The sequence below is a fragment of the Arachis duranensis genome, chromosome 4, assembly GCF_000817695.3.
Source record: "Arachis duranensis cultivar V14167 chromosome 4, aradu.V14167.gnm2.J7QH, whole genome shotgun sequence".
NCBI lineage: Eukaryota > Viridiplantae > Streptophyta > Magnoliopsida > Fabales > Fabaceae > Arachis > Arachis duranensis.
The window spans coordinates 120,093,445-120,118,844 of record NC_029775.3 but is presented as its reverse complement, the minus strand read 5'-3'; the positions used below and the strand labels follow the sequence as shown (position 1 = coordinate 120,118,844).

Genomic DNA, 25,400 nt, shown 5'->3' with positions numbered 1-25,400 from the left:
TCACAATGTAAAATCACTCATCTAAAAATTAATTAGTAACTATACATTTCTAACAAGTTTGATTATAATATAATGGTAACAAATCACAATATATTAATTAATAGAATAAATATAGGAAATTATTTTTAAATTAGTTAACATTAGTCATTTTTTATTTTAAAACTATATTTTAACTCTTTAGTTTCTAAAAGATTTAAGATTAGGTTTTAGAATTTATTAGAATTTAAAATTTATAATAAAATAATAACTTCGAAAAGATTAGGTGAAAAAAATTGTATCTTTAATTGAACTCTAATTAATAGACCCAAATTCAAGTTAAAAATATAAAATTTACACCACAGCAGTCATAATAATGCATCGTAAAAGCTATCAAAAATATTATATACACAAAAATTCAATTACTATATATTTATTTATAAATCTATATATTATTTAATTTATTTTTAATTTATTTTTATATTTTAATATATATTTTATATAAAAAACATTCGAGGTAACTAAACTATACATCTTATTAACTCTCAGGCTTATATACAGAACAATCTTCATCTCTTTAAGTTGGGTATTAAATTGAGTTTATCGAGTAATTATTTTATTTGTTTGTTTAAATAGATGTTTAAATTTAAATTTTATTTTATTTTTACAACAATTCAATAATCATTAGTAAATCTTTAAATAAAATCTAATTTTAATATTTTATAGTAAATCAATTCTTAATTTATTAAGTTGAATAATATCATAAAAAAAAACAAACAAATAAATAAGGTGAAAACTCAGGTGAAGTCGACTTCACGTGAAGTTGATATTTAAGAGTTGTTAAATAAAAATTTAGTTAAATCAGTCAAATATCTAACTGCTCTCAAGTATCAACTTTATATAAAGTCGACTACACATGAGTTTTTACCGATAAATAAGTAATGAAATAAATGTGATATAATACGGAAGGAGCACGGAACTTTGTTACATGGCCTTCATAGGACCATAAATGGTCTCACCATATCTAATGTAAAAGCTACATAATCCATAAGCTAGCAAATAAAAGCATGCCACGTCAGCACAAGTAAGATTTCTACCTTTAATTTGATCTATGATGTTGATGCATATAAACGTTGCATGTTGAGGTGGGCAATGTGGTAATTTAATTTGTCTTTGTTCTACCCTAATACACACATATTGACACAAAGAAAGCTAAGTCATCATCATGCATAAAACATTAAAACTCAAATGTAACGTCAACATTACATTATAGACGACGATCCAAGATATTCCCACCATCATATAACTATTTTATTATTTAATTTGAATTCTATAAGCATGATTATGACTTGGCTTCAATCAAACGGTTGTCTTATTGAATGAATTTATGTATGGAATTGGAAGTTTGGTTCTTTCTAGAACGTTTTTTTCAAAATATATAGACTATCCTTATCAACAAGTATCCCATACAAATCTTTAACTTCAAATAAAATTTATTGGTTTAATTATCAAATTAACCTTTCTTTTAGACAATAAAATTTATTGGTTTAAATTTGGATTACAAAAATTGATTTCGACTTATAGTTTAATCGGCTTATTAACAATTAAATATATTTATAAAATCTAGGACATTTTACTTCAATAAAATAAAAGAGAGAAACGTTTACTCAAATACAATAATTGCAATTTTTTTACTTGCGTGTCCTAATTCATTATTATGTAAATCGTGGTAAGTTACCATGTTTCACCATTTAGACATAAACCGTGGCAGGTAAATACGATTTATGTATGACACGCAATGTGCATAAACCGTGGTAAATAACCACAGATTATGAAGAGAGAAATTTGATCATAAAACCTTGTTACTTGCCACGGTTTAAGAAGGGATATGTAAATGCAAAAATCCTTGTTATCTGTCACAGTTTATGAAGAGAAAAATTCTATATATATGAGTGAGATTCAAGCTGTTGAGGATGTGCATTATCACAATGGCAAGTGAGGAAGAGAGTTTTCTTGTCTTAGTGCATTGCTATGGAAAAATTCAAAGAAGCAAAAATATGGTGTGAAGTTCATTGACAGAGAACTGTTGAGTGTATTTATCAGTTCATCAAGCACTTTATCAGATGTAAAGAACAGCATCTTGCAAAAGTTTGGGGTATATGGGAGCAAGTGGGTGAAGAAGCTATTCTATAAGATTTCCATCGCAGTTGTGTTGACCAGTGTTAAGTATGATACGTTTGTGATAGCGGCTGATGAAGATATTTGGGTTCTGTTTCATTGTGTTAGGAGTTTTCCAGAGGTCAGAATACACAAGCTGTATGCGAAGTTGGAGGTTGGTGTCGATAGTTTTGGGGCATCAACACCGGTTCATAGCTCGACTGCCGTGGGCGGTGCGTCTAGTTCGATGCCTGCGGCCGCAGCAACTGTTCCGCAAGTTGCATCCCCTTCCATAAAGAACTATGACTGACTAACATGATCACCGATGTCCATGTCGACGTCCGTAGTAGCAAAATCAGGGAATCCCTGTGTCCCGACACTCCCGAAAGGCTGAGAGCTACCCCTAATTTCGTAGTTGGGGTGATCCATCCCTGTGTCCAAACCTCCAGCACCCTCACCAACACCGTGCTGAACACCGTCATCCTCATCGAGAGGTCCTCTACCTCTAGCCCGTCTACGACCATCCCTCCCACCGTGTCGTCTGGCTCTACGTCGAGGAACACGATGATCCACAATACCTCTATCACCAGCACCACCTTCGTCGTCATCCATAAGGTCGTCGAGCCATCGCCACTCTCGATCGGTGGCACGTGTGCCTATACGCCGATGCCGATTCACACACCTGTTGTCAGGTCTGTCAGGGAGTTGCACCCTGGGAGGTTCTTGGGACGATCCTCTGTGACGAGCCTCCTCCAACATGACAATCGGTTTAGGATCATAAAATGCAACATTTGGGGACAAAAATCTGTGGGCCACACGGCACCACCAGTCCAAGTACTCTGCTGATGGACCGGGATCAACTACTCTATTGACCGGGATGACTGAATCCAGCCTATTGTTCCAATGCAAATGTCATTCCTGATAATATCTGGAGAACCATCGATTTCCACCCCTACCATCCTTCACATGGAGCCAATCTATGTTCAGCGCCAGCTGAGGGAGATGCTGAACCCCGCCGAACTGCAGTACCACTCTATCCACCTGATGCCACTCTATTGCAGCAAAATATATCAAACTCGTGACCGCCATCCATAGCCTACGGTGCTCCTCAACAAGTATCTCTGGATGAACAACAGCCGCCACATCGGGAGCAGAACAAGGCTCCCATGTAAACTGTAACGAATAAGGTAATGATAGCTAAGACTACCACAGTAAACATGAACGACTACTTCTAAGAGCAAAAACTAAACAAACTCATGTCGCGATCACGCAATCTATCCAAAAAAGGCATGCTGACACCATTCTTTGATCCCCTGTATCGGTTGTCGGCAGATATGTTGCCCACCTACAAGTTTCATTGTGAGCATTTCATTAGGAACGACAACACATCAATTTAAATAGGTTATCCACACAAAACAATAAACCATACCTCAATGCCAGCGAAAATCCAAATACATCAAAACCACTAGGTCTGATACTGAAAAACCTCCAAAAAATCCAAGACTGTAGTAGACTAGTAGCTGTAGTGGTCCAGCCAAGTTCACAATATTTCTGTTTGTCCCACGACACAAACATCTATACAACCAGGCCAGTGCAGCCGAGCCCCAGCTATATCTTCCTAAGTCTTCCATTGATGCCAAATATGGCAACCAGCGAGGTGAACCCGGTTTGCATTCTTATCCGCAAATAATTGAGACGACAACAACATCATAACATAAGCACACGCGCACGGTCTCTTCAGTCGCATCTGGTGGGAGAACCTGAAACCTCTCATGGAACCATGTGAAGTGAACCGTCATCTGCTTGACTTTATTCGGCGGTGGTAACTCGCCAAAAAACTCCCGAAACCACTCCCATGCTGGTCTTCCGTTCTCCATCAGATTCTCAAAGTCAGTCAGGCAACCACTAACGGCCTCCTCATCGATGGGCAAACCTAGCTAATATGCTACATCTTGCAAAGTGATAGTGCACTCCCCAAACGGCATGTGAAAGGTGTGGGTCTCAGGGCGCCACCTCTCAACGAATACGCTAATTAGAGGCTCATCAACCCAGAACCACTAACTGTTCAGCCTAGCCAAGTGATACAAGTCTGCGGTCTCCAAATACGGTATAATCCGTTCGTGTAAAGACATAATCAGTTGTCTCCTAACACAAGTAATAACCCTAGTAGGCTGTAACACGTGGATAAAGATTTATTTCGACAGTCAAAAAATTTATAAAATGTACGATTCATTAACGACAAAACTAATAATAATAATAATAATAATAATAATAATAATAATAATAATAATAATAATAATAATAATAATAATTTCTCTAATAACAATAATAACAGTAATAATAATAACAATGATAATAATACTAATAATAACAATAATAATAACGGTAGTATAACTAACCTATTGGTCGATATTTCTAGCCACGTGCGCAACGCCATTTAATCGATATATGCGGGTTTCGTCTTCCATGACTCCATCACCCAAAAGCTGAAAATCACCTCCAAAGACTTTTCCAGATTCTCTCTCAAACTCTCAGAGTTGCAAATTTTACCCCACCACATATGAGATCCGTCATGACTTAACGCGGATTATGTATTTATACACCTCTAAGCATAAACTATGGTAACCTACAGGGTTTTATGCTCACACAGTTTGTTTATAAACTGTGGAAACCTAGCACGGTTTCTACCTAAATTATTCGTGCATAATCTGTGGGTTTATGCTCGTTGTTTCTCAGTCATAAACCGTGCCATCCTCTCACGGTTTATGTGTAAATGGTAAAACGTGGTAACCTCTCACAGTTTACATAATAATGAATCAGGACAGACACGTAAAGGAGTTGCAATTATTGCATTTGAGTAAGCGTTTCTCTCTTTTATTTTATTTAAGTAAATTGCCCTAAAATTTATGTTTGACTCATCAAAATTTATGAATTGACTATTCAATTAATATAAACATAATCTATAATTTTATATAAATAAATTATAATTTATATATAAAATATCAATTATATATGTTGTTTATTTATCGATCATAATTTATCTCTTTTATTAATATAAAAAATACTATAAAATTTTATTTTAAAATATTGATATACAAATATATTACTCTCTTTTAAGAAAAATAATTTAATTAGACTTGTCATCTTCTAATTTATTATCTACTCAACTTACAATATATTATAATTTAAGAGAGAAGGACAAATAAGTCTTTAACCTTTTGGTCCGCAGACATTTATATCGTTAAGAATTTAAAAATACATTTAAGTTCCTAATTTTTTCAAAATCTAGACATATCGATTTCTGCTCTAATTTGTCCTATTTTAAAAATTCTCCCACGTGTACATTCGTATATCGGCCAGGCCAGTACAATGGAAGTCATGTTTGATTTTTTTTTCTTGAGTCTGCCAGATCCTAGTAAACAGAAGGATCAATGTGTCTAGATTTTGAGAAAGTCATGAATTTAAATATATTTTTAAATCGTTGAGAATTTAAATGTCCGCAAATCAAAAGATCAATGACCTATTTGTTATTTTTTCATAATTTAAATATAACAAAAATAATATACCACAAACACAAATATTATAATTATATGTATGTGTGTAAAATTATATATTATTATAAACTAAAAATATAAAATAAATAATATATAGTTATAACTTTATATATATATAATTAAATTAGTTTATTAGCTAATAAATTGAACTTATTCAAGCTTAAATTTAGGGTAAAACTTAGCTCACCAGTTTATAAATTTCACTTTATCATATTATTAAAGAGTCGAATTCGAACATACGTATGAGTCGGCTTGACTTATTTCTAATACTATCGGAATAGTTATAATATTGATAGTGTCGCAATAACCCATAAACATATTACATATACTTTGTGATAATCTAAATCGTTAAAAAATTACAGCGATTATAATTTAGTGTTATTTTACTACGTATTTGTACAATTACATAAAAATCTTGATTCGAATCTCACTCCTAACTTTAGAAAAAAAAAATCTTGAATATTGAAAAAGTTTGAGGTCGGTACAAGCAGAAAGAACCAATAATTTTGTTCTTGTAGCTTTGATGGCTATATAGTAGTGTTAATGATTTACAAGTTGAACATCACTTGATATTCCAATTCAACACATAGTGGGTTGTTATCTCATCACTTTCATGCATCCAATGAAGATGATATTTAATATCCAATAGACCTTGGTGTGGCTAATTCCTATTGGTTGGTTTCATACCATCATATCATATATTATATTTTCTTGCAGTAAAAACGACATCATTAGAGATCCAAAAACGACGAGGATACACCTCTGAATCGTTATTGAGGCGTGAACAATTGTCGTTTGTCTTGTTATTTCATGCATCATACTCATAGTGGCAGCATCTATTGTAGTAGTACAACGTTAATATTTACATAGATATGTGTAATAATAACATATTTGTTGTTTGCCTACTTCTTTCAACATAACTATTATTCATCACTTTTTTGTGTTCAATTATATATGATGTAAATTTTGGTACATGTCAGAGCAGTGTTAATTTTTTTTTATTTTTCACCATATTTTCTAACTCGTTTAAGGGTTAATACGAGTTGAAATTCATTTTGACCCCTGAAATTTTTTATCGGTCTCAATTTCGACCCTCAAATTTATAGTTATCCAATTAACATTTTCAAATATTGGATTATGTCCCACACTTGTCCCGTCTAGCTATTTCCGTTAACAGAGATTTGATGTGGCATGTTAAGTTGACAGAATGAATGTGTGATGAGTGAATGATGTGGCAAAAGTTGAATGAACTCAATTTGCAGTCCTCTTTTCCCAATATGTTCGAGACTTTGCTGGAGAAATTGAATTCATTCAACTTTTGCCACATCATTCATTCATCATACATCCATTCTGGCAAGTTGGGTGCCATATAGATACACACTCTGTCAACTTAACATGCCACATCAGATCTCTGTTAACAGAGATAGCTACAGGAGCAAACGTGGGTTACAATCTAATATTTGAGGGTGTTAATTGGGTAATTATAAATTTGAGGGTCGAATTTGAAGTCGGTCGAGAATTTCAAGAGCCAAAATGGGTTTCAACTTAATTAATACGTAGCAGATCTGAATTCTATTTAAGAATTTATTGCTGATTATTAAATTGTTACATGCATATAGGAGATTTAGATCTCGGACACCTGCTTAAAAATGCATTAATTAAAGAAAATATATTATATAAAATAATCATGGTAGGGTTCAACTGAAGAATCAATATGTGATATGATATATATACATATGCATGATTTTCTACCAAGAAGAAAATTCATTTTCCTTATGACTATATATTCTGTTTCAGTTTTTTTATGATCACAACACTTCTTAAGTTAAAATTCTTTTTAAAAGGATTGATGTTGATGATGATCCAAATTAACAATTTCACGATGCTAAACATAAATCAATTTTGAGACAAATATTTTAGCAAACTTTTAATATTGTAATTCTATGGAGAATGGAGATATGATCACAACAAAAAATATGAAGCTAAGGTTTGAATTAATGGAATGAGATGCATAAGATCATAAATTCATAACAAATTCAACAATCCACAACTACTTCCTTTCTCTCTCTTTTTTTGTAAAAGGTACAAAAGAAATACAATAGTACTCCATATGAATGAATAATGAACCTATTACCTACAACCTAATTCAAATTCTTCAACCTCTCAAAAAAATAAAGAACTCAAAATCAATCTCTCAAAATCGACTCCAAAATCAATCCCTCAAAATCGACTCGAAATCAACCTATACATGTTTTTTCTTTCTTTCTGTATATGCGTCTGCCACAATTTATCTGTCTCTTCCTAACAGTTTAAGCTCAACAATACGAATGCTATAGCTGCACGCAAAAAAAAAAAAACAGAAAAAACAAACACCTTTCAAAAATTTTCCAAGCTATCTACCATCTCTTGTGCAAGATCCTCTATTAACAACTTAACTATCTCTCTAACAATATCTTCAATATTTTCACCTAACTCTATCCAACTAATTTCACCTCCAAGCATATCATTATCTGCTGAATCCTTAATTGCTTTCTTCTCCTGAGCAACAAGCATCCACCATATCTCCTCCTCGATCATGTTGTCGCTTAGTTCCGCACTCAACCTTCTCGCCACTGGCTTTTCCCATGTTGGGACATATGCTGAACATGGCTGCATAATCTTTGATAGTCCTGCATTAATTCGGTCGAAAAGAAGCCGCCTTTCGGAACGTTTCCAAAATTTCTGCTCACCGAATTTCTTTTCAAGGTTTTCGAAAACTGAAGTGCTAATAGGGCATTCTGCAGAGTGCCATGTAGAGAAGTCAGTAAACAAGCTCCTGTTTAAAGCACCCACCTCGGTTAACACCTCAACAAGATAGGAGAAATCTCGACTCTCCTCGGATCTGAATGATCCTACTAAGTCTTTCTTCTCTTCATATTCACCAGTAACAGATTTATCTCCACACTCTTCATCACTTGAAATATTCAAGGCAAATACTTCATCATCATCAACCTCAGAGAAGTCTGAAATCAAGATGCAATGATACAAAGGTAGTTAGTAACCGGAACTGGAGGGAGACTAGAAAATGAAACAAATAGTATGATATGGTAAAGCGAATTTTGCGAAGGTTTTGCAGATTGTGACACACCATATACATCAGTGCCAGAAGTCTTCAAATTAAATGAAGTTTTGTTTCCAAATGAGGGGTTCATTAGGACTGAAATCGGACTTGGTTCGCAGGAATCCTCAGAGCTACCGAGAGAGTCTGGGTCAGTTCCAGATAAAAGTGAAGATGCAGAATCTTCTTGAAGTTCTGATGCATCCTATAACATACACACAAGAACAAAAAGTAAATACCTCTACAATAAAAGTATTCACAAAGTAAAACGAAAAGATCATCGAATTGTCTATATTGAATTCTCTATTTGATACCCAATAAAGTAAAATTTAATATGGTTCAGCTTAAATTGAATGCAATGAAGCAGAACAAACGTAAAAATTTAAAACAACATCAAAACTCGCTATAACTAGAACTTAAAATCCCTATCAGTAACATTGGTTTGCTTCAAAACTCTTAAATCTAAACATGGTTGAGAAAGACTTCTATTAAAGTGTTACAGGATATGTTGAGCTTACTTTAATAAACTTCAATAAGAGCTTCTAAAACCTAGATGATCAATTAAATTGATGGTTTATTCAGAATTTTAGACATGCAGTCATGATTTTTAACAATTCTTATATATTTAAAGGTCTGAATTCCACTAAACCAACGTGTAGGTCTATACTACTTTCATCTGTTCACTTGATAAATTTCATGAATGTTTTCATCAAAACTCAGACACCTAAACTTTGTATCCGGAAATAAGCATATAACCAACAGAGGTTTGATTTTTGTCTTGTATCCAACCTCACCATTAAAGATTTATTGAATAGTTTAGTTGTAACCCAATTTCATAGCATTAAAAACTTGCGGGAAAGTGAAAATAATGATAACAATCATACCTGTTGTGTTGAAGCAGATGAACTGTGACTCAAAGCATCATTGTCTCCCGGTAAGCCCGTTGATTCACATTGCTGCATGGTTGGATTATGTAGGCCAGCATAATTCTCTTTAATATGATTATTATCCGAAAAAGAGGAAGAAGATTGGGATTTCTCACTGCTGGACCTAAGGTCCATAGTTTCTGAATAATCATTATGGTTGATACTTTGATTCCTTGACTTCTGTGGAGGCGAATTTTTTGAACTCTTCCTCAAACCCCAGTATTTCTCAAAAAGGTTATCTTCAGTGATGGATCTGTGATTATCAGCAATAAGTGAAGATCCACAAAGATCCACTTTTCTAACACGACTATGCTTACCATCAACCTTGCACCTGAGGTTTGTTTTGATGTTAACATTACCAAAGCGACTTTGCTTATTCATGTTTGTTGTTCCATTCCCTGGAACAGTACCTAAAACTCTCTTTGTAGCATTTCCAGCTTGCACAGAAACATTCTCCGAAATTTTACAAAAAGATCTAGAACTCTGCTTACCAAAATCATCGTCGCGAGAAATTTTCCTTGTCTCTCTCATTTCAGGATATACCCTCATGGTTTTAGGATAAAACACCTCTTGGAGCATTCCATTAGCCAAACGAGAATTTTTGCAGGAACTCGGAAATAAAACTCCATTTCCCTCCTTTCTAGAATTCGCCTTTGAAGTAGCTGAGTTGAAAGTATCACCCTTCATGTCCAATTGAGATTTTGGAAGCCTAAGTAGTTCATACAATCCAGCCTCTCCATGTTCATGCACATCTTTCTGCGAGAGCTTTCCCTGATTCACATTTGAAGCATCCATAAGCAGTTGTTGTGGCGAGCACTTCGCCTTTGTTCCCAAAAAGTATGGATTTTCTTTCCCAATTTCCCTCGACGGATTATGATGCTTATCTCTCCTTATTGTTTTGACCACTCTAGAAATGCCCTCAGGTTCTTCCATTTCTTCATCAGTTCCCGTTCCAAGGGAACAATGCTGGTGTGATGGACGCTTCTTTCTAACACCAATGGATGCAACTTTCTGCAGGTAGTCTTCAGAGAGCACTTTCGGTTTATCTCGAACAGGTTCGCGGGGAGACACTTTATCAAGACCCATCAATTTTAAAATTACACTTGGTGGTTGGTGTGTAGACTCCATATTCTACAAGACTACTCAATAAACCTCAACCTCGATTCACTCCCCGAAAAAATCAGCCAATAAAGAGGTCTGCAACAAAATTACAAGGACTGACACAAAGAAACGAAGGCGATTCGATACATAAAATCTATGCAGCAATGTCTCCCCACTACCTTAGAAAACAACCTATGAATGCAGTGAATCCGAAAAAGCAAAAGAATTGCAAACTAACCCTTTTATTGCATCAATCTTGTGCTGTAGACCAGCAAGAATAATAAATAGGGGATATCAAATCTAGAGTTTCCAATTCTTGGAATCCTCTTCTTGCCTCCCTGTAAATTATGTCAATATTCTAATATTAAAATTAGATTAGGATTAAGAGAAGATAAACTGACAAAAGGTGAGAATATTGAAATGAATAAAGTAAGAGGGGGTAAGTTATGAAAGCAAACTCAATTTCAGCATAACAAAACAAAAAGATTCTCATCAAAGAAGCATTAATGAAAAGCATATTGCAAAACATGGAATTTTTATTATTTTAACAAAAGAAAAAGAAACAAGTTGTAAGAAAGTAGCACCCTATAAGCTGAAGCCTAGTAGTTAACCTTTCATATTTAGTAGCAAATTAAACAATAAAAGCATAAAGGAGAAAGATATCAACACAAGCAGAAACTAAATCAACGAATCTAAATATCCAAAAGAAAAAAAAAAATCAATGAATCTGATACAATTATGTGCAATCAACACACAGCAAAGAAAGCAGTGTAAAGTCAACAGCAAAATCATTCTGATCCCACTACAAACACCAAAATAGAATATTAAAATACAAATTAAAATCATGCTTTGACATAAACACAAGCAAAATCAAGATCTTAGCTAAATCATGAGTTTCTTCTAAAATGAACCCATAACAACCAAAAAAACCAAAATCAATCATAATCATCAAAAAGAATAACATCAATTACATAGAAAGAATACCAAAGAGGAGTGTTAGAGAGAGAGGACCTTCTTCTTGTTGTTGTGTGAGAATTGTGTGCAAGTGAAAGAAGACTTTTCTTGTAGCTTAGTGGCACCCATAATTGAAAAACTCCATTGCATGAAACAAAACCAATCAAAGTTGCTTCCTTTTGCAAGAAAGCAAATTGGGCAATCAACAAAATTCTTTAATTTATTATATTATCATCAGAGAAGGAGAAAAGGGACATAAACATCAATTGGGTCAAAAACAGCTGGGGATTTTGACACGTAGCTGTTTCTCCGATAAAATTTGTGAAAATTTTGGGGATACAAAAAGAAGGGATTGTGGATTTACGAAGCGTTGGTTACTTGGTTTAGAATTAGTGTGGGATTAATGGGATTGAATGATGAATGAATAAAAAAAGAATGGATTTTGATAAACAATAATGATGAGGTTCCAAGTGGGCCTGAAAGTAGTGTTACTACTTCACAATTTGATCATATAAATTGAGTGTTTATTTTATTGTTAGGTTTAGTTTTAGTTTCGGTTTGTCGCGTGTGGATTTACGCGCCAAACAATAATTGTCTTCTTCGCGTATTTCCCGCCATCAAATTTTTTTTTATTTCTATTTATTTTGGTGTTGACTGTTGACTGCACATTTTGCTTGTGCCGCCAAAGTGTAAGTGCTAACCCTATTTATTACGGGGAAAACTCAGGTGTAATAAATTTATTCAAATCACTTAAATCATCTAATAATCTTCAACTATCAATTTTAGATGAAATCGACTGCACCTGAATTTTAATCTATTATTATTTTTTATATTTTTGTTTGTATTTATGAATTTAATTTTGATGTATTATTAGTGTAAAGTAATTATATATATACCAATAAATTATAACTCAAATAATATAGTCTTTCTATACTCACTTAAGAGGTCATGGTTCGAGTTTTTCTATCATTGGTAAAAAAAGTAATTATATATATATTTAATTACGTGATATCATATTAATAAATATAATTATTTTTTATATTGACGGTGTGAATAATCATCCAAAAAACGGATATAATTATACGATTATGTTATACTGTTAATAAATCAAAATTAAAGTCATCTTCTAATACAATAAATTAAATATTGATTTATTGCGAATTATAATTCTATTTAAAAGTTTGTTGATAGTTAATAAATTAATATATACACAAAATAAAATTTAAAAATTTAATATTTATTTAAGTAAATAAATAAATTTATCACTTGATCAATTTAAATTAATTTGTAAAATAACTAATACAAATTAAGACACTTAAAAAAAATAGGAATATAAAGCTCAGCAGTCAGTTATTCTCCAATCACTCCATTCAAATCCAAATTGGAATTCAAAGAAGTTCTAGGCATATATCCATGTTGATTAGGCCAACATTTTTTAGAAAGAAAAAAAAAAGGATTATATGCGTTTAAATCAATGTTATACATATGTAAGATTCAATGTCCCTCGTATATAATTAATTACATGTAATCTACTTAAAGAAAAGCAAGATTGATTAGATAACATAGACAAAAATATAGTAGCTATAAATGACCCATGAGTTCATGACATTTCACTTGAATGGATGTTCTATTTAAAAGGAACGGGTAGAAAAGAACACTTTACTACTATACTTCGGATCCTTAATTGGTTAATTACATGATTTTGAGTTTAATCAATTTGTGTTAGTCGAATTATTAGTTTATTCTCTTTTATTTAGGCAATGTTTGGTGCAGAGACAGAAACAGAAAGATTGAGATTGAGAGATAAAGACTAAAAGACAGAGATTGAAATAAATTTCAATATTCTGTTTTATGCAAAATAAGAGACAGAAATTGAAATAAGAATAAAATTTTAATTTAATTTGCATAAAGGATAAGATTAGAATTATTTAATTGAAATGAAGGTATTTTAGGTATAAAATGTTATTAAAGTTTCAGTCTCCATTTCTAAAGATTTTAGTCTCCTGTGTCCCTACTTTTTGGAAGTACTGAAATACTGAAATTTTGGGGATAGAGACAGAAATTTCAGTACCAGTTTCTGAACCAACAAACATGATACTGAATCTCAGTCTTTCGGTCTCTGTCTCAGTACCTCAAAACAAATACTACCTTAAGTATGTATTAGAGATATTGACCAGCGATAAACCCTTAAATAAAACTCAGATCTGCGATAAATTAATTTTTGACATGTCGAGTTAAGAGAGAAGATGAACAACTATTATGTCATGTAAAATAGCTAATTCTATTAGCAATAAGATGGACATTTTTCAATAATTCCATTCCTTCCAATAATTCTTTAACTTTATAATGACCAATTTGATTGTGTTCTGTGTAAATGAAGTTTGAATTCAATTTATCCCTCTCATTATGGATCTTAATTATCAACATTCTAAGAATAATTAGTACTATGTGGGACCTTTCAAGAAATGGTGCATGCGAGGCCATTATATTATGTTGGATAATTAAAATATTAATTATTTTGTATTGAGTGTTTTATAAAAATATGTAGCCTGGATTTTTGTTTTTATTGTGATGTTCATTTCCTTCATAGTTCCTCTCTATTTCTTGGTAAGAAACGTACACATATATAATTATTTAATTTTATAGTCAGCATCAAACACCGACCGAAGTATGAAGCAATTAACTCATTAAGTTGATCTTTCTATGCTACCTTAAGATTGCAACATCTTCATGGAATACGGAATAATAATAGGACAATCTATGCTCACTAATCACTATCATCTTAATAATTCCTTAAATAATTTTTGTGCCACCCTAAGAAATTAAAAAGCCTTCATATTTGACTATTATTTTCGGAAAATCTTTCAACATGTTGGTTGCCGTCCATTTATATTTGAGTTTTTATTTTCTCCTCACACTTCAATTTAGTTTTGTGTCACTATTTTTCATCTTTTCGTTTTCTCGGAAAATAGACTAATATTAATTGATAAAATAATTTAATTAGATATAAGCGAGAGATTATATAAATTAATAAATAAGAACAGAAAGCAACAGCCCATTGCCACCACAAAAATTATTTATTATAGTAAAGAAGTCTAAAATTTTATAAGACTTTTGTTTAGATATTAATTCATATATATTCAAATTATATATTCAAATTCTGACGCTTATTTAAATAAATAAATGAGTTAATTAGTAATTAATTTAGTTAATTATAATTTTTTTTTGTCGAATAAATTAGACAACTTCTAATTCTAAATATCACACACCACATATTTATATACATATTTAAGAGTTATATCTACTGTTTAGTTATTGCTAAAATTTAAATCCAAATATAGTATATTAAGAGGCTATATATTTAGCTACTCAACCAAAACTACAGTGTTGGTATTCTTCTTTTCGAAAGTATTTTCAAGACTTTTATAATTTAAGATTATTCTTTATAAATTATGGCCATTAAATTTTTGAATGAATAGCTAAGAGTCTTTTGTCCCCTCTTTTTTACCGCTACATTTTTAGCGATCAAAAACTCCGACAGCGATAGAAAGACGGCGACATCAGTGATGCTCTCCAGTGTTTAGAGGAGCGGCGGCACAACCCCCAACAGCTCGACGACAGTGTAAGTTTCCTCCTTCGCGCAACCTGCTTCTTCCTCGACGTCTCTTCTTCCTCGGGTGTCTTCTCCTCCCCGCGAAGTCAACAGTGATGAAAACCCAGCAGCATCGGTGAAGGGTCGGTGGCACTCTTCGGAAGATGATGCATGCGACAGACCCAGTAACAGCAAAAACAACCAAGACGTGAAATAAGAGAAAGAAGATGATAATATTTATGTAATTTATTATTTTATTTTATAATTTTGTTATCTAAATCACCAAAAACCTAAATATATTTTCCCCACCTAAATCAACTCCTCTTCTCAAACTACAACAGTTTTTGCATACTTGGAACATGCTATTTTTTTGGGACAAATTATACATGCTTTTTAGAAAAATTGCCACCCCTCCAAAATAAAAAAATTATGGGCTTGGAACATAGTCTTGTATGAATTTAGGATCCAGTTATTCATTGTAAAAAAAAAAAATGTATATTGTGAAGATAATGTAGTAACCTTCAGTGTTCAGACGAGAATACCCTGAATGAAATTTAAAAAGACAATTCTATCCCTAAATCCAACACCCAAATCGAAAAGAAGCCGCTTCTGAAGATTTCAATTTTTCGCAGTTTGCCCTAATCTCTCTGGTCGCCTCCCAAAAGCTGATTAGCTGAAAGGAAAACGCCGCGCCACTGCCTGCAACCACCGTTCTCCGGCCTCCGCCCCTCACCACTCCCTATCTCACCTTCACTCTCTCTCTCTCTCTGCCTTTTTCTTTTTAAAATTTTGAATTTTGAATTTTAGGGTTTTAGAACTTAATATGATGTTATTTGAGCAGGTTTTTAATGAAATTAAACAATGAAACTGTGTCAATTGAGCTCAAGAATGGTACCATTGTTCATGGCACCATTACAGGTTGGTTTTTTTTTCCTTCTTCATATTTTTGTTACTGAAAAAAATTGTTATCTTAACCTAATTCAGTGATTGCCAAATTCTTATTATAATGCTTTCATTAAAAGGTTATCAAACTCGAGAGTTCATCTGAATTCTTATAGCTTAGGTAAATTTGAATAGTAAATTTGAACTCTTGAACTCTAGAGTATGCTGACCTTGCTTGCAACTAAAGTATTAGATTTGGAGTAGTAGGAAGATATTTGATTTCTTGAAACTTTGTTGATTATTGGAAAATCTCTAAGCCTTTTTAGAATATAAGTTCTCTAATTTATGCTAAAATTAAGCTTATTATTAATGATTAGTAATGCTTATTATTGCATATTGGCCGGTGTTGAATCTACTTTCCAGTGTCTGGAAAATCATGTTAATGGTGGGACATTTTGCCACAGGTGTTGATATTAGTATGAACACACATTTGAAAACAGTTAAAATGACTCTGAAAGGGAAAAATCCAGTGACTCTGGATCATCTCAGTGTGAGGGGTAACAACATCCGTTACTATATTCTTCCCGACAGCTTGAATCTCGAGACTTTGCTTGTTGAGGAGACACCTAGGGTCAAGCCCAAGAAGCCAACTGCCGGTACTCTATATAGCTTTTCTCCAGAGTTCTTCATTCATGCTCTTTCGGTTGTTCTAATGGTATCCTTGTCGTAGTGAGTTATGGACTTAAAAGTTTTTATTGCATTTGCAGGGAAGCCTTTGGGGAGAGGACGGGGACGTGGGCGTGGACGTGGTCGTGGTCGCGGCCGTTGAGTTGTGGTTCATAATTTTTGTGACATGTGGTTTGAAGCTATGTTTGGGAGGATTTCTGAGGTGGTGTTAGACCTTTAGGAACATCTGAGAAGCAGAATTGTTAGTCTGTTCCAACTGTTTTCTTGCAGAAGCTGATTTCTCCGATGTATCCTTAATTATGATTAGCTTATAACTACCGACTTAAGTTTGACCCAACATTTTAGCAATATTGATGTACTGTCCATGACTTAGTGATGATACAAAACATAGTAAATAGGCCCAAGAGAAAGCCTAATGCTCTTGAACTATTTGTGAGATATTTCCTGATTATTCAGATTCTTATGTTTAATACATGCAAGGCATATATTTAAGAATGTGTGCTTTATAAATCAATGTAGTAGTGACTTGTTCAGTGTGCTGCATATATGATTCACAGAACAATGTTGTGTTTTAAAAACACGCTAATCATATCATGCATTCAACATACTAATTACTACCTCATTGAGGCAACTTCCTGGACTGAAAAATGGCAAACTTAGAAACATTAGAATATGAATATTGCACTCCATTCTCTTTGAGGAAGTCCTCAAGCAATTCCTTGTGCTTTTCAGGGTCAGCACTCTCACATTCCAACTCATAGTTTGTACCAAAGTCATAGTTGGTCTCATCCAGCTCCAGCTTCAACCCTCTCCACTCATGCACAGCCCTCAAGTTCCTAAACCCTCCCAAGCACACAACCCCACTTGCACCAAAACCATATTCATCTCTCACCTTCCTCAGTATCTTCGAATCGTTGACTGATAAGAGCCTCCATGGCTCGGCAATGCATGCTCGACCGAGTACAGGGTCAAATGGCTCCTCATGCTCCTCCATGCGGCTCACCCCACCTAGTAGGAATTATTGTTAGTACACACAAGAGTTAACTGCATGAATAAGTCTTCAATATCTGAAACTATAATAGAAAGAGGAGTAGTTGTTAGTGTTTTCTCATCACCACTACCTGAGATCATAGGCTTAGCTTTGAGGGAAAGAACACAATTTCGATCCATGTCGTAGAACCGGACTCGGAGAACCGCAAGGTTGGAGGTGAGCTCTGAGTTTGTTCCATCAAAGAAGATGTTTTCTTGTATTAAAGTTTTGGTGTGAAATTGAGAGAGCAACTTGGAAAGCTTCTGGTGAGATGCTGAATCTTGTAGCCGAAGCTTAATCTCTACTTCCATTTGTAATTATAACCTTCTTAATCAAGCTTGACAGAGAATGAGTTGTTTCAAGTTTCCCAAGTTTATTCTGTACCTCTTGAAATGGATAAGATTCATGCTAAACAACAGTTTCCGTGTGAGACAAAAGTATAGTTCATATAAAAAACAAAAAACAAAACAAAACCAGGAGGTATATGCTTTTGCCTAAGGCTTATTTTATTTTTATTTTTATTTTTTTACTCAAAAATTTAATTGGCGTTAATTTTTCACTACAAAAGAATTGCAATTACATGAAGATTATATAAATCAAAATTATGTATACTACTTATAAAAATCATTCTTTTAACTCTTTTTTCCCCCATGTCCCAATAACATAAAAGAGATATAAATATTGTAATTCTTGTATTAAATGAAACACTGAAACAAATACAGTAATCTCAATGATACTATAGTTATATATAAACGTTGACCAAAAACATTTTTTACCCAAATAAGAAAAATAAAATATATTAAAAAATAATTAAAAATAATCTTCTAATCTATGGCTCAAACTTATCATAATATATATGTTTTATTATATTTATTATAAACTCCTAAACATATTGTCCAGCCACATTACTACAAAACAATATTATATAGGTAACTTTTCGCCATAGCCTTTGGTGATGAAATATAACTAAGTCTGCCCCCTTATTAGTTGAAAATAATTAACATTACACATATTTCAAGAAAATTGAATTGATTTCATAAAAGCTTATAAACTCTTTGATTTTTCCTCTCTCAATTTGACTTCATTAGTATATAAAAAAAAAATGGATGGAAGAGAGAAAGGTGCCATAGCAGCACTAATAATTTTAATTGGTGCAATATTAACTTGTGCATGCTTCCCTTTTTGGCTAAGAAAACATCATCAAATAGTTCCATGGGGTGCACATGGTGTTGCTCTATTCATAGTCTTATTCTTTGCTCTATTCTCTTGTTGTGTTACTTGTGTTCCTCATTTCATCAAAAGGTTCAATAATAGGGGCAAGATTGCACCATCTACTTCTTCTTCTGATACTATTGTTGCTCATCATCATCATCAACAACAACAACAACATCATCAGCTTGTAGCCATGGTTTGATCTTGATGTTTCATATCATCATCATCATAATGCATATAATTGTTCAAACTTTAATATTATGAATCTAAGACTCATTCATGGTTTGTGTATTTGACTATTTGTGACTGAATAAGCTAAGCTATATCTATTATATATTTATATATCGTTATTGCTAAGTTTACTTATTTTTATGATGTAATTTTGAAAAATATATCAATATAGTATAGAGTTTAATTATGATATATTTCAAAATTATCATATATAGTTCATGATATATATAAGAGGTTTTTTTTGTATTATTCTTACTTTAGCCTTGGACGAATTTTATTATTTATAATTTTTTTTACTGAAAATAGGGATACTCGAATCTGCAATCTCTTAGATGAGTATGGAGAGACTATGCTATTTGAGTTATAACTCGTTAGCAACGAGTTTTATTATCTTACATAAATAATTTTGAAAAATATATCTATATACTATATAGTATAGAGTTTAATTATGATATATTTCAAAAATTATCATATATAGTTCATGATATATAAGAGTTTTTTTTTGTTATATTATTCTTATTTTGGCCTTGGACGAGTTTTATTATCTTACCTCATGCATTATTTGAACAATTTATATTTTTTTGGTTAAGAAGGAAATGCCCAACTACTTGTACCCGTGACCCAAAAAAAAAAACTTTACTCGTATCACTTTAGAGATAGAATTCTCTGAAAAGATTAAGAATAAACTATTTTGTAGTCAACAATTAATTAACATTTTTATTTTTCCTTCTTAATTAATATCTTGATTATCCACTACTTTATTGGTGACGAATTGTATATAAGTTCATCATTATTCGTTATCCAATTATTTATACATAATAGCTAATAGCTAATAACTAATGCATAAGTGACTAAATTCATCGGTCTAAACATGCTATAATTTAACCTATTGAAGTAAGCCCCAAATTCAAACCGTAAAATAAATAAGTGAGCGACAACATTAAAATTTAGATAGAAAAATATATTAGCATTGCTGTAATTATCCTCGATTCGGATATAATTTTTTTATTAAAATAATTCGTATAAAATATATACTAAAATATAAAAATATATTAAAAATATATAAATAACATATATAAATATAAAAATATATAGTGACTGATTTTTATAATTATTTATATATATATTGTCACATAGTTGTTGGAATTGAATCGGTAATCAAATTGGTTAGACGACTGAATTACTGATTCAATATGTGGTGTTACTAGTTTAACCGATTAATCTAGTCTTACATAAATAAAATTATAAAATAGTAAAAAACTTAAAATAAAAATTTAAAATACATATCTTTACGAACATTTTAACAAAAATTAAGTCTCAAATTCTAAAACTAACTAATACGAAAATAAATATAAAATTTGTTACTATTATTATATTAGTATCTTCATTTGATAGAATAAAAATAACAATCTATAAATTATATCCAAAAAATAATTTTAAAGTTTTAGTATCTTTTTTATTTGACAGATATAAAATTATATCCTAATTAGTTTTATTTTTATTTGTATTTTTCACATAATTTTTATTATTAGATCGCTTAAAAGAAAACATTTCATGCATGTTAGATTTGGTAAAAACAAATGTAGCACCTGTCTAGCCTAAAAAATAGAGCACTTAAAAAAAGAAAATTAATAGTCACTCAAATTAAGAGAATACAATTTGGTATCATATATAACTGGCCTAAACTGTGTCATTTCAACTCTATATATAAATATTATAAATATTATACTCAACTCTTTAATAGGATATCAAGCCACATACATACATAAACTAGTACTAGTAGAATATATACATAACTTTTCATCCAAACCTTTGGTGAAATGAAATACTAATATACTAATATACTTACCCCTCAATAGTAGCCAAAAGTTATATATAATAAAAATGTAATGTTATAGTTTTAATTGAACAAATCTTCATTAATTTAATTTTAATTTCACCAATCAACATTATAAAACATATACTATGAATGCAATCCCAAGGTCACACACACACACATATTTATATAAACAGACATGTGTGTATTCTCATCATTTTCTGCCAAAGATAAGAACAACAAATATTTCTTCTCCATTCTTTTCCTTCTAGAGGGGAAAAAAAGAAAAGAAAAAAGAGAGAGAAATTAAAGAAGATCAGAGTAGTGATGTTAAATAGCAGAGGAAAATCAGCAATTCTAGCAGTGCTACTTTTCTTTAGTACGATCTTGTCATGTTTATGTCTAATCCTAGTGTTCCATTTCATAAAGGAATTGGTAGCTACAACAAAGAACAAAGCTACCACTACTACTAGTAATTATATTAATAATAGGAATCATAAGCAGCAACAAGAAATTCTTTGGGCAGGGTTTAGTTTTGCTTTGATCATAGTTTTTGCATTTACTTTTGTTGTGATTGCCATATTTTCTGGTTGTGGTATGATTCAAGAAATTGATACTTGTAACAACAAGATTGCACCTGCACCCATCACGGATCATGATCATCACCATCATCCACCCACTGTTTAGCATATATATAACACTTCATTTATGCAAATTATTATTATTATTATTATTATTATTATTATTATTAATTCATGGGCCTATAACAAAATTCTTGTCATTCTTACCGATTCTACAATGCAGAATTATTATTATTATTATTATTAGGTGAAAATTCAGATTCAGTGAAGTTGATAACACTGTAGATGAGATATACAACTTTCACCTGTCTTATTTTGTTTACATGCAAAATTATCTTGTTTATAGTGTAAACGAGATAAGAGAAGGATATTTATTTCGGTAAATATTTTTTAAATTATTTATTTCGATAATTATTATAATTAATTTATTTATTAAAATAAAAAATCCCTTTCTTGGATACATAGAGAAAAATAGTTTCAATATAATATGAACAACTTTCAATATTGGTGCAATGTCCATGTAATAAAACTGTTCCAAATATATAAATTATGTATATGCAAAAGAAATTATTCTATATTCAAATTGCTTGAATTGCATTATTGGCACCTTGTTAATTAAATTCCCATTCAAATAAAATAAAGAAAGAGTTTCACTAATTGTTAAATAAAAGCTCATTAATTTTCATTTCCAAGTTTCGCATACATTAATTTTTTGCATGTTTATACAAGGCTAAGGCAAATTAAACTACAAAACAAAATCAAAGCATAATAATAATAATAAGGAAATTAAATTAATGAAAGATGATTAATTATTATTAATTAAAGCCACAAGGCACCAGCTTGTTTGAGAAGAGGAACAAGAGTGCCATTGATGTGAAAAGCCAAGACCCGATCCATGGAGCCAACAAGCTTGCCGCCAATGAACACAACAGGGACGACGGCGCCGCCACTGATTCCGAGAAGAGACATCAAAGCACGCTCGATTTGTTTGCCGTTGGGGAGAAGGTCAAGATCGTGGACCATAGGGTTGACTCCCATGCCGCAGAAGAGAGTTTTCATTGCATGGCACATGCAGCAGCTGCTTATGGTGAAGATCACGACGGCGCTCTCTGACGCCAGCCTCCCCACCCTCTCCATCGTCATCTCCTCCTCCGCCACACGGTGACGGTTACTTCTCATGCTCATGTAGTAGCTCCATGACGATGATTGTTGGTACTGCATTATCAAACTATAGCTCTCTATGTTTTTCAGATTCTTGATGAGTAGTGTTCTTGTGTTGTGACAAATCGTGAAGCCAATGACATCATTTATATAAGGAAACTCTTCTGCCTACGTGGCATAATGTTATTTTTTTGGATTTTGTTAGATAAACAATAACTTTTGTGAATAATGTGAATAATAGATTTTAAAATTAGTCAAATAAAATAAAAACATATTACACTCCCAAGTTATCTACTAAATTTTAATATTAGGATAACCCTTCACATACCTAGTGAATTGAACATCCGATATATCTATTGTTCACATTATTTAGTATTTCCATTGTCTACTTATATTTTTTTTTTCTCTAAAATTTGGAGCGAGACTCTAATATAAGATCTTTAAGTGAATATGAGAAAACTATACTATTTGAATTATAACTTGTTGATTATATAAATATGTAACATTGTATTTTCAGCCATCAACGACTAATTTATGACTGATGTGAGTTTTATTTAAAAGTTTAACATTGATCAATAAATTGCTGTATTTACAAAATAAAATTTAAACTCTCAATACTTATTATTGAAGCAAATAAATAAATTGACCAATCGATCAATCTAAATTAATTACATAAATACAATAACTAATTCTTTAGGTATTTAAGGACAAACTATTAATTAATGAATTACCCATTGGCTCTATCAGCCAAAAGATCGACCAGTTTCTTTACTTCTACCCGAAGGGCAATGTTCATGGTCACCAATTCGTCATGAGTGGGAGGAGGAGGTGGAGGCACGGCATCATTGACCATGATCCTACAAAATAGTAGCAAGAAATCGTTGTGGGCTTATTCAAAAGTCCTGGGCCCCACGGTAGGTGCCAAATGTTCTGTCCTAGAACTGGACTCCAAGGTATAGCTCGTTCACACTGAATGGAGCTCTAATGACGCCTTCCTTCTGTGTGTTGTGCTATTGATTCCTCGTCAATCCAATCAGTGTGGAAAAACCTATAAAAAAGATTCCAACGCTCAAGTAATTGTTTAATCTCGGGATACTCAAACTTAAAATTGGAATGCTCTTTTTCTTGTATATTTGATTGCTCTCTATATCTTGCTTGGGTTCATATTTATTGGCAATTTGTGTTAACTGTCGTATCTCTTCGTGGTTTGATATTCGCGTAGCTAATATAGAGGTGCAAAATAGCCTTTTCATTTTGAGTTGGCTGTTCCGAGTTTAAATAGTTAGCTCTAAAGTATAACGTTGTGTGTCCGAGATATTTGGATATGGATCATACTCTAACAATCATTATTTAAAAAATATTCAAAATCAGTAATTGATTACAAATTTTTATGTATCCAATATTAATAAAAATTTAGAATTTTTTACTTTTATAATAAAATAATTTTACTTTTAAACTTTTAAAGAGTAATTTTGGATGCACAATAGAAATAGTGAAATACTCATATTAAAATGGCTAACAAAAAAAAAAATTGATATATTAAATATTAAAAATATTAGAAAATTAATATTTTTTTGTATTTGTCTTGTACTTAATTTAGTATTAAATTACTAACCGATTTTGTTCACTAAAAATATTAATTCCCTAATATTTCTCTACTGAAGTTACAATCTTAAGATTACACTGTTACTGCTTGCTGTTAGGTATATATAGTCATACCTTTTTTGTTTTATAATAGGTGAAAACTCAGGTAGAGTCAACTTTACGTGAAGTTTATAATTGAGAGCTGTTAAATAATTTAATTAATTTGACTAAATTTTTATCTAACGACTCTCAACTATTAACTTCACATGAAGTCGACTATCAACTTCACGTAAAGTCGACTGTACCTGAGTTTTCATCTTTATAATATCAAACTTGTGTGTTATTACAAGATGGGATTAAAGGTGGCTATCTAAATGTCCAAGAAAGAGCGAAAGAATGGATTCAAGTATTAAACAGACACAAGAATCAGGCTTTTAAGGGTAAAAAACCCAAATAAGCCAAGGGGAGCTCATTTTTACCCAAATCCGCCAAAACAAATTTTGATACATCAATCCACCAGAACACATCTTTATATAATTCGAATCAATAGGATTCGAATTAGCTTTGCACATAATTCGAATTGATTCAATTCGAATTATGACCAAATACTCTTCCCACGTAGTTCGAATCAATTAGATTCGAATTAGGCATGCAAGTTCGAATTATATCAATTCGAATTACATGGAGTACGTGGCTTAGGGGAGTTCGAATCGAGTTGATTCGAATTACAAGTGAATTCCCTATAAAAAGGAGTTCGAATTAAATTAAATTAAATTAATATTTAAATTGAATTCCCTGTAAAATTCTAATAATTATAATATTTAAATTAAATTTTAATTTAATTTTTAATATTTAAATT

General features: G+C 31.9%; 4 protein-coding genes across 4 annotated transcripts; 1 reads left to right on the top strand and 3 right to left on the bottom strand.

Annotated features, from left to right (window-relative positions):
• Positions 1-7,728: 7,728 nt before the first annotated feature.
• On the bottom strand, positions 7,729-12,242 carry LOC107486420 (uncharacterized). The gene is made up of 5 exons (XM_016106955.3): positions 11,823-12,242; positions 11,050-11,149; positions 9,669-10,907; positions 8,815-8,989; positions 7,729-8,689 (listed from the first exon to the last, which is right to left on the bottom strand). The coding sequence occupies exons 3-5, from the start codon at positions 10,836-10,838 to the stop codon at positions 8,064-8,066; spliced, it is 1,971 nt and encodes a 656-aa protein (XP_015962441.1). The 5' UTR covers positions 10,839-10,907; positions 11,050-11,149; positions 11,823-12,242; the 3' UTR covers positions 7,729-8,063.
• A 3,906-nt stretch (positions 12,243-16,148) lies between these two features.
• LOC107486423 (small nuclear ribonucleoprotein SmD1a) lies at positions 16,149-17,440 on the top strand. Its single transcript, XM_021141309.2, has 3 exons — positions 16,149-16,275; positions 16,704-16,895; positions 17,007-17,440. The coding sequence occupies exons 1-3, from the start codon at positions 16,206-16,208 to the stop codon at positions 17,066-17,068; spliced, it is 324 nt and encodes a 107-aa protein (XP_020996968.1). The 5' UTR covers positions 16,149-16,205; the 3' UTR covers positions 17,069-17,440.
• On the bottom strand, positions 17,412-18,291 carry LOC107486422 (triphosphate tunnel metalloenzyme 3-like). Its single transcript, XM_016106957.3, has 2 exons — positions 18,048-18,291; positions 17,412-17,934 (listed from the first exon to the last, which is right to left on the bottom strand). Exons 1-2 carry the CDS (start codon positions 18,265-18,267, stop codon positions 17,546-17,548), a joined length of 609 nt encoding a protein of 202 aa, XP_015962443.1. The 5' UTR covers positions 18,268-18,291; the 3' UTR covers positions 17,412-17,545.
• A 4,239-nt stretch (positions 18,292-22,530) lies between these two features.
• On the bottom strand, positions 22,531-23,053 carry LOC107486334 (putative glutaredoxin-C14). The gene has a single exon (XM_016106877.3). It carries the CDS (start codon positions 23,015-23,017, stop codon positions 22,616-22,618), a length of 402 nt encoding a protein of 133 aa, XP_015962363.1. The 5' UTR covers positions 23,018-23,053; the 3' UTR covers positions 22,531-22,615.
• Between the last annotated feature and the right edge of the window lie 2,347 nt (positions 23,054-25,400).